This window comes from Paracoccidioides brasiliensis (genome assembly GCF_000150735.1).
Source record: "Paracoccidioides brasiliensis Pb18 unplaced genomic scaffold supercont2.1, whole genome shotgun sequence".
Lineage (NCBI taxonomy): Eukaryota > Fungi > Ascomycota > Eurotiomycetes > Onygenales > Ajellomycetaceae > Paracoccidioides > Paracoccidioides brasiliensis.
Window position 1 is genome coordinate 2525612 of NW_011371358.1, and position 13172 is coordinate 2538783.

The following is a 13172-nucleotide window of genomic DNA, read 5'->3' on the forward strand; positions in this document are numbered from 1 at the left end:
ATCTGCAGCACTTGGTGATCTCCCACCAAAATGGCTCAGTGGTTTGTTTAGCCCCTCTCCAGCCATCATCCACTAGCGCCGATGCGACCAGCCAGCTGCCGGGACAACAGGCATAAAATCGGAGCTCGATGTTCCAGAGCTAAATAAATACAACCACCAGCAGTATCTTGCCAAATTTCAACCATGAATAAGGACATCGTGTATTAAAACTGACATCACAGCCAGTACTCCACATAGAACCCGAAAACAACACTGATATTTGTAGTGCTGTTTGTCTTCTCATTTGTGATTGTGTGTGAGACATTTGTGAGAGGAGTAATGCTTTGTTTACAAGTCTGGATCGGGTAGGCCAGACTAAGGCTGAAGTGGCCTGCTACGGAGTATGGCTTGACAGCAGGAATTTGTGCAAATACCTCAGCTCTCAGTTTGATGAAAGAAGAAAGATAAAGGTATCTAAATACTTGAGATAGATACGGTTCCCCCGGTGAGAGTTGCAGGGATGAAAAAGAAATCGTCCTTGGTTATTTATTAACTGTGCATACATAACATGCTTCTGCTTGCTACGGCCCATGACAAATTAAGGTGGATATCAGCCTGCTGGTAACTGCAACACCTCGATAAATCACCTGAATATGAATATGCTGTCGGACACTTCTGTAACGTGATCATTTTTCCACCATATAGTCGTGTCTCGTAGTTTGCAATTCTGCAATGTACCAAGCTTGCCATCGTCATATACAGTGTTTTTTGTTATTCATGTAGTGAAGAGAATATGAAGTGTTGCAGCTGTCAGTCAGCTGTTTTTTTTGTATAGATGTAGATTAAGCAGCAGTTAAATTACTCTTCTGCAATATAATCCATAAAGTAGCAATATAGAAATATTTATATTGATAAACGTATTAGAAGTGTAAAATCTCTCTATATCACTTTTCTCTCTCTATATATTTATATATATTGAAGAGCCGATATTAAGTGTACGTTTACACATCATGTAACAGCTTCCATTCCAGTTCTGTTACGGCTCATTTTCACACCTATTTTTATAACACGCCAGTTCAATCCCGCAGTTGCTCTTCTGCTGCATACATATCCTATTTTCTTATCGCACTCCTTTAAACATGCCAATCTGCAGCTGTTGCACGTCATCACACTCATTGAATATGTAAGTTGGGAGAAAAGCAATAGAATTAGACCAGTGGAACACAGAGTTTGCTCTCAACGCGGCTGTCGAGAATCTGCCTTCAGCTAGCTTCTGGCCAGGAGAAAGGCGGCGGCAAGTTACCGCAGAGCTAATTTCATTTCCCATCCTGTATGAAAAAGGACGTTACGGTCTAGCGGGAAGGATATCTGTCAGGACAAATAACTATTTAGTTAGTTAGTTATCCATCCTGCTTAATAAAAAGGCTCTAAAATTGGTTTGGCTCTCCAAATAGCACACAGATAACTGATGGTGGGTTATGGCAACATCAATTTTGACATTATGACTATTGTGAATACTTTGATCAAATTCAGCATCATGTATCTAGGCCTGCACAAAGACTGCGTCCTGATTCTCCTCAGACTGCAGGAAACCATGTAGATAACAGAACACACCTTGAATTTGAAAAGTGATACCTGGTAGTAGGTTCTTCAAACAGTGATCATAATTCAAGTTCAAATTTTGATGGGGTGTCACATGATGTGTAAAAAGGTACGCCCAAAATTTTTTTTTTTTTTTTTCATTATACAGAGAGATAGTTACTGGGTCTATTATTCAGGGGTAGTGGCAACAATCAAACCTACTGTAAATACAAATGTTAAACAAACACCTCTTCCTTCTGGTTCCCCCATTCACATAGATTAGAAGGTAATATATTAAGTAAGATAGCCATTTCACGGAAGAATCATAGACCCTGTTGTATACAAATCTCATAGTGCAAGGCTTCGGTCGTCGGAATTATGGACGGACTGGATGCCGCCAGAGAGTAAACTGTCCATTGGCTATTAAGACCCTGATCACTGTGTTTTCCGCTTGCCTGCTTTCCGGTTTAGGAATTGAACAGCATGAGACATGATACCAATGCTCTTAGTCAGATAATCTATGAATTACCGTCAGTTTCCCCCGGCTGCCAGCAAAGATGGTACGGGATTCTGAGAAGTTTCTTACAAGAAGGGATAACAATCCAGATGAAGTTCATGAAGAAGAAGTAGCCCCAGAAATAATATGCTTCTGGTCTGCAATAACTCAGTCCATTGCGGTAAAGGTCGAACATGCTCGTGGCGTAGTACAGGATGTCCCCATAGATCTCGCCACTTGACACGATCAGTTGAAGGGGGTAGCGGAGAGGATGTTCGCTCGCGATCAGATAAACAAGGACGAAGGAAAGGGGTCCCCAGAGAATCTATAATCGCACCTGTTAGCCACCACTGCGATGTGATAGATACATCCAATATCTCAGAGGTACAAGACAGGCAACGGAGCAACACACCGCCGTAATTGTTTCCATACACAGGACGAACGGGTCAGAGGTTAAATATCGGGAATCCGAGAGCGAGTATTCTTTCCAAAGCTGTCCAAAGAAATCCTGCGCCAGCGCCATGCGAGTGTGGTTGATGACGAAATAACCCTCGAAAAAGAAATGAATACTTCCAGCTGTGACGATTTAATATTAGCAATATATCCTCAAAAGTGATTGCTCCGTATGCACTGTGCATCTACATACTAAAAATAAACCATAAAATTGCCAACTTATCGGCCCTCCCCAGTTTCGGCGTAATGAAAGACAGGACGACCGATATGAATCCCAGAATAAAGGCCCATCCTGCCGCAAATGCGAAGATAAGAGTCAAAGTAGACCATTCGTTGGCGACGTACCCAACGAGCTCTGCCTCAAGGGGGTAGTAAGGGTGATGAGGAATAGAAAGAGTAGAATTGGACATCTGCGTACTTCTCTTCTTGGTGGTCCAACGAACGATGAAGGAGGGAAAGGAAACAATCACTAAAAATGTCGTCCGTTAATTTGATAAATATACTGATTAGGCGCTAGTGCAAAATCCGGGGAAATCTGCTTCGAGTGCGTGGCCGAAGATAGCAGTTGTGCGTGGACGTAGCATGGTCGCGCAAGGCGATAATAATTTCCACGGCAGGACCTCAATCCTCTCACAGCCACCGCCGCATATTGTTGTTGGATTTCCACGAACTTCTTCAACCACGTTGCATGCTGCGGCACAGACAACGCCCTATGGAATCTGCGATCTCGAACCTGCATCTCTACATTCATGGCGTCAGATAGGAGGAGCGTTAGAGCTACCAGACCTGACGTTACTGTATTCCCAGAGGCGCCGCCTAGTATTGCGGCACTCTTCCTCATATGCTTTGACATCAAGGCCGGGTGAGTAAAAACATACTCCGTAGGATAGAGAGGCAGCCCGGATACAATTGATCTATATGATGTACTGATGATGGCAATCTGTTATTTACCTGTAGTTATGCGATAAAATGGAAACGATCCAATCCAGATGGTATGTCAGAGTCACCGCTATTCCATCGTCGCAGCGACTAATAAATACATGACAGTTGTGCTGGAAAACGTTGTTGAATACAAATCCCTTCCTTCCGGCCTACACAATGTTAGGGAAGACCTTATGTATGTCGATCTTTCAGGTCCTAGCCATATGCATTTTCTTATAGTTGGCTCCGTAGATACTTCGTCGACGATCAACATGCCGGTATCAGTGCATTTATCAACCACCCCGCAGCCGAGTCCCAAAGGAATGCCCTGATGATGGCAGTTGGCGTTTTGGTTCCACTTAGCTATGGCAGATTGGGGAAGGCCTGGAGGCATGCGGCGAAACTTAAGGAATTAGCCAGGTACGGCTTAAGACCAAATGTCGCTGTAATCAAGTGATCACTCACCCTAATGGTTCTATAACAGGAGCTTCGCGGATGACCCTGATAACATGGAACCTTTGTCGGCGTATTGGGAAATGTATCAGTTCTCTGACGAAGTTAATTCTTCCTCCGATTCTCCCTTAGGCTCCATCGCGAGCTTGAAAACACCAATTCGTGAGGGATACACCAGACAGCGAGCACTCAGTGATGCCACGGCACTTATGAGTTCGAAGCAATCACTCGCTCCCTATCATCCCGCCTCGTCTCTTCCAGATTTTATGAACACTTTTGGACCCTTGGTTTTCCAGTTATATAGAGCAGCTTTACTACGAAAACGAATTCTTTTTGTTGGGGAGGCTCCCGTGGAAGAATCGTGTAATTTCGGTAGGCCCCCCTTATCCTAGCCCAAAGGTGTTGCGGGACAGCTAACATCCAAACCAAAGTTTATGATTTATCTCTTCTGTCCTCCCTTCCTCAGTCGCTAGCCCCTCTTCTTCCATCTACTGCTCTGCCATCTCTTAGACCTCGCCCAATGTTCAGTATTGGCATTCACGACATGCCGTATCTATTATCATTACCCAGCCCGTCCATCTCGGATCCCGATGGCTGCTGGATTGCATGTACTACTGACCGGGTTCTCAGTCTCAAACCTGAGATATATGATGTCCTCGTAAACTTACCACCTGCTTATACTAAACATGCACCTTCAAAAATTTACCCTAAAATACAGCTCTCATCACCACTATCCACAGATAACGGTCATCAAAAGCCTATATCCTTAAAGGCAACCCAGCGAGATGCACGTCGATATATAACCCTTAGGAGTGGCCTTCACGAACTTTCTCGGTTCGAATCTGCCTCTACCATGGGTGATGAAGATGATTCAGACAATGCTTCCACATTCTCCTCTAGCTCCATTGTCGAACCTGTCTCTTGGCCACTTCTCGCGTACACCTCCTTCATTTGGTGGGCTTCCGCTGGTGAAAAGCGTGAAGTCGCCTTTGAAGGAGAAAATGAACAGGATTCCCGGTTACTACTAATGGACAACGAAAACACCCCCAACCCCCCCTATCCAAGCAACCTGAGCCGTCGCGGTAGCATAACCCTAGCAGACCGGAACAGCCACCAACCACGAGAGATAGCCCTGATAACGTATTTCCGCCGCCTAACCACCCAGATATTCACAGTCATTTCAGACGTCATCGCCCGCCAGGACGACAACTCAGCCGACGCCGATCAAGAGTATTTTAACTACGAACAGACCGGGGCGGATGCTTGCCGCAGTGATATGGATGAACACACTGCAGCACCCAACGTGTCAACTTCCTCTCTAAATGAACCGCTCCTCCATTCATCGCCTAGCAACGACTCAGCCGACGATGACGAAATCGTGACCATTACATCCAGTGACATGACGGAGATGGGTCTGGATATGTGGAGTGCATCGGATCGTGCATTCGTCGAGGAACTTGTTCAGGTGTGGTGGGGGCGCAAAGCAAAGGTACATGGCGCCAGAATTAGCTGTTGTGGCCTTCAGATTCTTTAGGCGGAAGTGATATATGGAAGGTAATATGTTTACGTATTTTTGATGGATGGATTCAGTGATGGGTACTGAATGTATATTAGATGGCGGTGTCACCCTTTGTCAAGGTGAGAGGGACCTTTGGCCAAGCTTAGTGAGGTTGAGTCTCATCATACAGCTCGCCCTTGTGCAGATATTTGTTGTTTTATTTATATATGCTAAAATATTGAATGGCATATACGTGACAATTTTAACAAATAGCCAACGTACAGAAAATTCCCATTCGCTCCATGTTCCGGCGTATTGGAACTTGGATGTCTCTCATATTGTTCTGCCAATATTATTTTCGAGATAACCCTTCTATCTGCACACCGTTTTCCTCCACCGAAATTCCAGTTCCTCTTGAAAGGGATAGCAGTGAATTAACCGGGTACCTGAATTTGAAGAAAATAATGCAGACTCCCAATTTTTTTGAGTGCCAGCATCTGGAGAATATGTATTGCACACATACCTATATCCTCTAGCAGTGCATAGTTGTGCATTCTAGCCATACTTATCTATAACCCTGCTGATCATATTAAACAAATCCAACATTGACAGGAACAAAAGATTTTATGGCATAAACACCAAATATATATATATATATATATATATAGAGAGAGAGAGAGAGAGAGCAAAAGGAAGCAAGCTGCTAAAAGTGATGAAGCTCACAACACCGAAAACAATGAACTCATTTTGCACGCTAAGTTACATCACAAAAATTACGTGTGGTTTCAGAAGGCCAAACTAACGCGGATTCAAGTATTCGGAAGTGGAGAAGGAGAGATGGCCGAGCGCGGTGGAGAAAGTATAGGAACTTCGCAGGAAAGATTGTAGCATGGTGGGGATGAAGATGACGCACACCCAACGCCCATAAAGAAGACACTCAAATCAAAGAATTAAACTATAACGAAAGGTATCTGAACGCAAGACATCAAAAGACTAGAAAGCATAGAGAAATGTAAAACAAAATAATAACTGGATATCGCGGGTGATGCTTTTGGCCAACGACAATTAAAAAAAGAAAAAGGAAAGGAAAAGTGAATATGAAAAAACTTCCCCACAAGGGATATGGTTCTCAATACCTGCTGCCAATAGGTGCACTGAAATCTCTTTTAACCACCCGGCTGGCTGGCCTACTACCCGTCGTCGTCTCCATTCCAGGAGTCCTTCGGGACCCACTCATAGGCGTCGTACTCGAATTTGCAATTCGGGATTGAGGACGTGAAAAGGAGCGAGAAGGGGCATCGTTCGCACTTGCAGACCTCTTCAGTGATTGTGCACGGTTCCTTCTTGCGCGTATTTGCGCCAGTGCTTCTTCTCGTGTGATAGGGGTTCCAAGGATAGGGAAGTTCGCATTCGAAATGTAATCGTCAGGATGGATTGGGACAGTTTTTGTAGCAGATACTGTCACGGACTCTGACATGTTCGGCGTTCGAGCGTCAGCATGTTCCGCCCTTGCTGGAAATTGGGCTGTTTCGAGATGCAGGTTTCGAAGAAAGGAGCGGGAGGAACTTGCCGGTTCGAGGGTAGCCGGAGGTTGCGGTGATTGTTGTGCGATGGAGTGGGGAGGGTAATGTGCTTGGCGTGGAGGGTCCATTTGTTGTTCGAGTTGTCTGAGTTCTTTCATTTCAGCCTCGGGGGTTTTGTAGCACTGGAAAACGGCCGGCAAAGGTGAATGTTCCCGACTAATTATTTGTTGGTGAACGGATCGTTCTGCACCAGGGTTGTTTTGAGCTTTAGAGGGCGAAACAGCTTTAAATGTTCCAGTATGTGGACAGAACGCCACTTCAGGCTCCGTAGCTTGCAATTCCGTTGGAATGGTGTCATTTGCAGAATCAGTTGAAGGGGGCTGAGGAATAGGGGATGGTATTTGATTTCTAGTTTCAACCTCTTGAGAAGGACCAGGGTGGTTTGGAAACAGCTGGGCGCCTCTTTCTTCTGTAATTCGATTCATGTTTTCCCATTCGGTATCGTGTATATATTTGACTCCTTGCATTTCTGCTAGACGACAAGAGCACCGATGAAACTGGCACTCCATCTTGAGGAAGTGCACCATATCCTCTGCTTTCAAACGCAACCGCTTTTCCCATTCGATGCCCTCCTTCAACTCTCTAAGAAGATAATCATTTTCAGTGGATAGTTCGGGATCCTCGTTTTCTTTAGAGGAAGTGCGCCGCGACGTCTTGATTTTGAGTGGGGATCCCATCCGGGAACTTGTTATTTGATGGTTAATACCGCTTGTGCGGTTGCTTAAATGTCCAGACTCCAGCATTTGGTCACGTTTTAGCCGGATTGATTTTGGAGAACATATACCCATGTCCCTCTCTGCCAAAGGAGTCCTGGGGTTGGGTTGTTCTTTTATTTCCTCCACCCTTGCCTCCAATATATCTGACTGATTATCGGGTTCAAAAGAGCGGTTTTTCTCCTTCAATATTTCTAGTTCTTCCGTCAGCCCAGCTAATGCGTATGCACGTTCAAAGGCTTCCTGTGTCGCCTTCTCCTTTGCCTCTCTCTCGCACCTAACTTCCTCTTTTAAAACTTTTACCTCGCCTCTTGACGACTTAAGTTCTTCTTGAGCCTTTACTAGCGCCGATCCAGCCCGGAACGCTTCTTTCCTTGCTCTTCTGACTTCTTTTTCGAACACCACCCGTTCATGAGCTTGTCTCTCTTTCAGAGAATGTAATTCCTCCATTAAAGATTCAAGACGTTCGCTGACTTTTCGTTCTCGTAAATTGGCTTCTGATAGCTCGGCCATCGTGGCTTGAAGGGACGCTTCGGCCTCTTCCCGTCCTAATATGGCTCTGTGAAGAGCAGCCGATGTGGTGGAAGAAGGATGAGAGTGAGCTGGGGTGCTGGCTCTCGAAAGATGGTTGAGAAAAGCCACTTTCGCTTGCACATCTGAATTCGTCCGCATGTGCTTTTGCTGAAGGGGAGAGAGCTCCAATGCATGTAGTGGCGCTCCATTCATTTTCTGCTGATTGATGCGATCAGGAGAGACAGGACGCAAGGGTGTTCCTGGCGACTGCTGAACTTTCAGGGGAATGGACTCCATAACTAAAGATAGGACGTCGGATCGAGGAGGACTGTTTGTGCTCTCCGAGAGCTTTATGTATGACAACACTATTGAAGTGAGCAAGCGTTGGGTTCGGAATGTAGCGTGAAAATTGTCATGTTGCGTTGGGATGTTGACAAAGCACAGGTTGCACCGTTGGGTCCAAGGTTGCTGGGGCAACGGAGCCACTTTACCCTTCTGGGACGAAATGGCACGTGATATCGGAATCGCTCAACCAACGTCCTTTTGAAGTTTAACATTGAAATACTGTATGTAGTGCAATGGGCAATTTTTCCCGTCATTTATTGTCATTTTTTGGCCAGAGCTCTCATGATATCCTTTCGCTACACTCAGACACTGATATATAGCCACCGATTCTTGCGTAATCTCTTTGTTTCTTCGTTTTTGATTGTGGCAAATCCCGAAGAATCATGGAGGCAAATTGATCCCCCCAAATAGCAGCTTATACCGTTAATTTTAAGCATAACATATAAGTAAATTGGAGGATTGTCTGCATTACTATTCTATAATAATGCATGAGATTGTAACCCTACAGCTTGGTCAGCGAAGTAACTATCTCGCGACTCATTTTTGGAACTTCCAAGTATGGCGCTTTAATCTTCCTTAACGCGGTCCCGTACTAACCTCATCGGTAGGAATCATATTTTACATATTCCGCAGATGAGTTGTCCCCTGTGGACCATGACATCCATTTCCGTCCAGGGATTGGCGCAGATGGATCGGAGACCTTCACTCCCAGAACAGTGATCTACGATCTTAAGGGAGGATTTGGGACGCTTCAGAAATTCAATGCACTTTACGAGATAGAAGCAGAGCCCAAGTTATCCAGCGGTTTATGGTAAGAAGCACTTAATGTTCACCTAATTTTTATTGACAATTAACAGCGCATTTATTATCAATAAAGGGACGGCAATAAGGTTATACAACAGCAGCCCACCATCCCACTGACTGAGTATCAAAAAAACCTGAATCTAGGGCTTCCATTACCTCAACTTACTGCTGAATCAGTTCGCTACTGGTCAGACTTTAATAAAGTCTTCTATCATCCCAGGTCCATTGTTCAATTAAATGAATACGAACTCAATTCTCAACTGATGCCATTTGAAGACTGGGGCATTGGCGAGGACTTATTTAGAGCCTTAGATCGCGAGCACGACATCCTTGACAGGGACTTTCGGGCCTTCGCTGAAGAATGTGATCAGCTGCAGGGAATCCAAATCTTCTCTTCAACGGATGATGCCTGGGGAGGCTTTGCTGCGAGATACGTCGACAGATTGAGAGATGAGTTCGGAAAAAAGAGTATCTGGTTCTGGGGGTTAGAAGATGGAGCAAGATTCCAACGTGTATGCGTCAATAAATCCGAGTCACTTCTTCTGCTCCGCAAATTTCAACTAGATACTCTATGAGATCATAAGCTAAAAATATACGATGCACAGCACATGCAAGCCGTAGCCACCGCTAACTGCGCGAGGTCGGTTAACGAGATATCACCACAGACATCGGCCTACGTTCCCATCGTGGACCCTCCTCGAAATTTACCAACATATGTGAACTCTGACCTGCGTTCGGAGTGGTACTCCTCTGCTCTAATTTCAACAGCTCTGGAAAGTGTGACTTTACCTACCCGTCTCCGATGCTATCGAGGAATTGGTTTCTGGCTGCCCGCACAAGAACTCCCGCAAAAGATATTCAATATCCAAGCTGCCATTATATCAAAGCAGGACCTAGAAAATGAGGTCAATGTTAGGCCGGACAAGGGCGCCATGGTAGTGGAGGATGAAACAGATCAAAACGAAGCCCTGCTTGATGGACTTGACCTAGACTTTTCCTGGTCCAATTCTGCTCCAGCTAAAAGGATACATGTTTTTGGTTACGTTGAAATCAATCGTGGATTCGATGGCGAAAGCATCCTCACTTCAAGAGCACGAAGCCTGCAAAGTCGCAAACAGTCGCCAAGGCCTCTAGGCACTGTGCAAAGGTCAGTACTCCTGTGTCCTATCAAATTCCCAACCGTTTCTGGCATCTGTCAATAATAATATGTCTCGTGTATTCCCTATTGTTATTTCATCATCACCCTTCCTTTTCCCTTCAAATAATTCACGTAAAAATATGTAGCCTACTTGCCAAGTTCCGTCAAGCTAAATCCTAAGTAACAGATATCATACCCCGCTCTCACTTCCTCTACTTGATAGTTTTCCCCATGACCTATTTAGAGATAGAGGCGCCTCAGACTCTGGGCTGAGCGTTCGTGCATCCCTTTCTACCACAACGCAAATTGGCGACAGGGTGAAGAACTTACAAAAAATCGCGTCAAGACTAGTGGGAGTTGATGAGCGTGAGGCATTAGTCAATGGACTGGGAGAAATTTCTGAGGCATATCAGGACAAGTGGGAAAGCGAGTCTGACTCTGGGGATGATTACTGAACGCTTTTTTCCCATCTTTTGATGGACAATACATTTCACGTCGTTGTACGCAATTGGGTAGAATGCGTATGATGAAATAGATTCCTGATAACCCGTGCCAGCTCTATCTTCCTCTTCCTTCACTCAACTCTAGTTCAGTTGTGATTACCACAATCTCCAAGGAGCCGAGTAAAATGAAACGAAGAATGCATAGTCCACATAAGCCCAGCCATTACATCGGTGTACGCTGCTCAATAGCAGTAGCGCTAAACCCAATGAACATATGCATCCAAGACCAAGACTCCACATGCGGCCAACAATGCATCCCTTCGGTACCCACGTAGCCGATAGCTTAGCAAAATGATCTTCTTGCGACATGAAGGACTATCTTAGGTACGTTCTTGCTAGCACTCGTAAAACTAGACCATTTTGGCACCCTCCCTTCGTTCAACTCCCAGTTCCCTTTCGCCACGACTTGTGAAAGTGGATTCATCACGAGAGTAGGGGATTTGCATATAAAGAAAAAAGAAGACCAGCAATCGAGGCCCAGTGATGAGCTAATATTAAAGACTTGCTGCGCAGGTAGATTTCAAGTTGGAGAAACCATACATAACCTCGGTATTAAATAAGTTGGATTACGATTAACAAGTAGGTTATTATCAATTCTGCTTTTCTTGATATCTTGCAGACAAATTGACCAGAATGTGTGACACCATCGACTCACCGGCACAGCAGCTTGACAAATTTTGAAACATTTTCATCCTAATGTCTTCTGCGGCTAAGGGTTATTTTATGGGCCTGCCAAGATAATTACAACGGCGATTATTAAATAAGGTTAGCAATCAAACTACTACGAGTTAGTGTGCGGCTCCACTCCCAAGCCAGCCCCGAAGCTTATGCAGACGTCAGGCGAAGGACGGGAGCAAACATCTTCCAAGATCCTCGTATTGAACTTGTCTGATTTTTGCTCTTGTCATGTCATTACTGAGCAATTAGCATAACATAAGTTATCACCCTACGTAGATCGCTCACCACATTTGTATTTAAAAATGCATCAAATTAAGCAATAATTATATGAAATTAAATATGAAAAATAATATATATATATATATATATAATTATATTATTTTTAATTAAGACCATCCCCTCGCGCAATACAACAAACCCTCGCTACAGCCCCGACGATATTACACAGGTTTGTTCCCTGACTGGAGTTTAACTATTGGCATAATCCTCCAGCTTTATGGACCAGCACTTAATGCGGAGCTCGTTCACCCCGATCCTTTTACGTCTCCGCCCACTGCCATTAAGGGGATGAGCCCCAATTCCACCGGCGTTGTGCGGACTTTGTTCTGCCTCTCGTGAGGCGCAGCCTCCGTGCGGCGTTCAAGCAACTGGCCCAAGAACTCCATGGTCTGACAGCTTTGGGCTGTCACCTTGGATGGTGGAGAGTCTTCTGCCCCTATCGACCAATCTCGACCAGACACAGCATATATGGTGGTTGGTGGCAATTCCGCTACTAGCGACAATCGAGCCCCTGGGGGTACTTGAGGGTGTCGTGGAAGTGGTCCTCCTCCATGGCCGGCTCCCAAAATTTGGCGGATCGATGACAATATAAGCAAGCAGGTTTTCGGCACAAGTGAATCCATCTAAATGGTGATCATCAGCACGGCTCGCGATATGGATTTGTGCTCACAAATGCTAAGTTTGTCGCTCTCAAGCGACTCGATGAAAATGGCTGTCTAGCCGTTGCCGATGCAATTCCGTGGACAGGTGGTGGCGTTGGTCAGCCTTCTGTGCTGTTGGAGTTGTGATATCTCGGCATACTGGCAACAGAGACGACAACTGAGTGTTAACTGGTGAGAGAACCATTTGGTACTGCTGCATTCCAAATTTGACCACTATAAAAAAAACTCCCTTCTTGGTTGTATCTTTTTAAGTGTATTCCAGCGCCAAATTCATATCCGACATTTGTGTTTCTGTCAAGCGCGTCCAGCTGTATACACCTAACACAGGTTTGAGGTCACCAGAGAGCGGGCCTCTAATTACTGTATTTTTTCACATCATCAGAATATATTTGATCTAGCACTCATGGGAAGTAAAACATATATCATGAAGTAAAATTTATGTAACTGTATTGAGTGATAATATACATTGAGCAGTTAATCATACTAACTACGATTAACTAGTTATAGTTAACTATCTGATAATATAATTATATAAGCTTAAAAGTGAAATAATTAACATAACTAGATACAGCT

General features: G+C 44.7%; 5 protein-coding genes across 5 annotated transcripts; 2 read left to right on the plus strand and 3 right to left on the minus strand.

Moving 5' to 3' along the window:
• Positions 1 to 1995: 1995 nt before the first annotated feature.
• PADG_00767 (uncharacterized protein) lies at positions 1996 to 2919 on the minus strand (the record flags this gene model as incomplete). Its single annotated transcript, XM_010757667.1, has 4 exons — positions 1996 to 2078; positions 2147 to 2381; positions 2469 to 2632; positions 2703 to 2919. The coding sequence occupies 4 exons, from the start codon at positions 2917 to 2919 to the stop codon at positions 1996 to 1998; spliced, it is 699 nt and encodes a 232-aa protein (XP_010755969.1).
• Positions 2920 to 3258: 339 nt separating this feature from the next.
• Positions 3259 to 5417, plus strand: PADG_00768 (uncharacterized protein; the record flags this gene model as incomplete). The annotated part of the gene is made up of 6 exons (XM_010757668.1): positions 3259 to 3371; positions 3467 to 3501; positions 3557 to 3626; positions 3683 to 3850; positions 3915 to 4255; positions 4315 to 5417. The coding sequence occupies 6 exons, from the start codon at positions 3259 to 3261 to the stop codon at positions 5415 to 5417; spliced, it is 1830 nt and encodes a 609-aa protein (XP_010755970.1).
• Positions 5418 to 6510: 1093 nt separating this feature from the next.
• On the minus strand, positions 6511 to 8487 carry PADG_00769 (uncharacterized protein; the record flags this gene model as incomplete). The annotated part of the gene is made up of 1 exon (XM_010758183.1): positions 6511 to 8487. One exon carries the CDS (start codon positions 8485 to 8487, stop codon positions 6511 to 6513), a length of 1977 nt encoding a protein of 658 aa, XP_010756485.1.
• A 532-nt stretch (positions 8488 to 9019) lies between these two features.
• Positions 9020 to 10932, plus strand: PADG_00770 (uncharacterized protein; the record flags this gene model as incomplete). Its single annotated transcript, XM_010757669.1, has 5 exons — positions 9020 to 9091; positions 9144 to 9346; positions 9413 to 9851; positions 9945 to 10486; positions 10665 to 10932. 5 exons carry the CDS (start codon positions 9020 to 9022, stop codon positions 10930 to 10932), a joined length of 1524 nt encoding a protein of 507 aa, XP_010755971.1.
• A 1250-nt stretch (positions 10933 to 12182) lies between these two features.
• PADG_11149 (uncharacterized protein) lies at positions 12183 to 12798 on the minus strand (the record flags this gene model as incomplete). Its single annotated transcript, XM_010758443.1, has 2 exons — positions 12183 to 12560; positions 12637 to 12798. The coding sequence occupies 2 exons, from the start codon at positions 12796 to 12798 to the stop codon at positions 12183 to 12185; spliced, it is 540 nt and encodes a 179-aa protein (XP_010756745.1).
• Between the last annotated feature and the right edge of the window lie 374 nt (positions 12799 to 13172).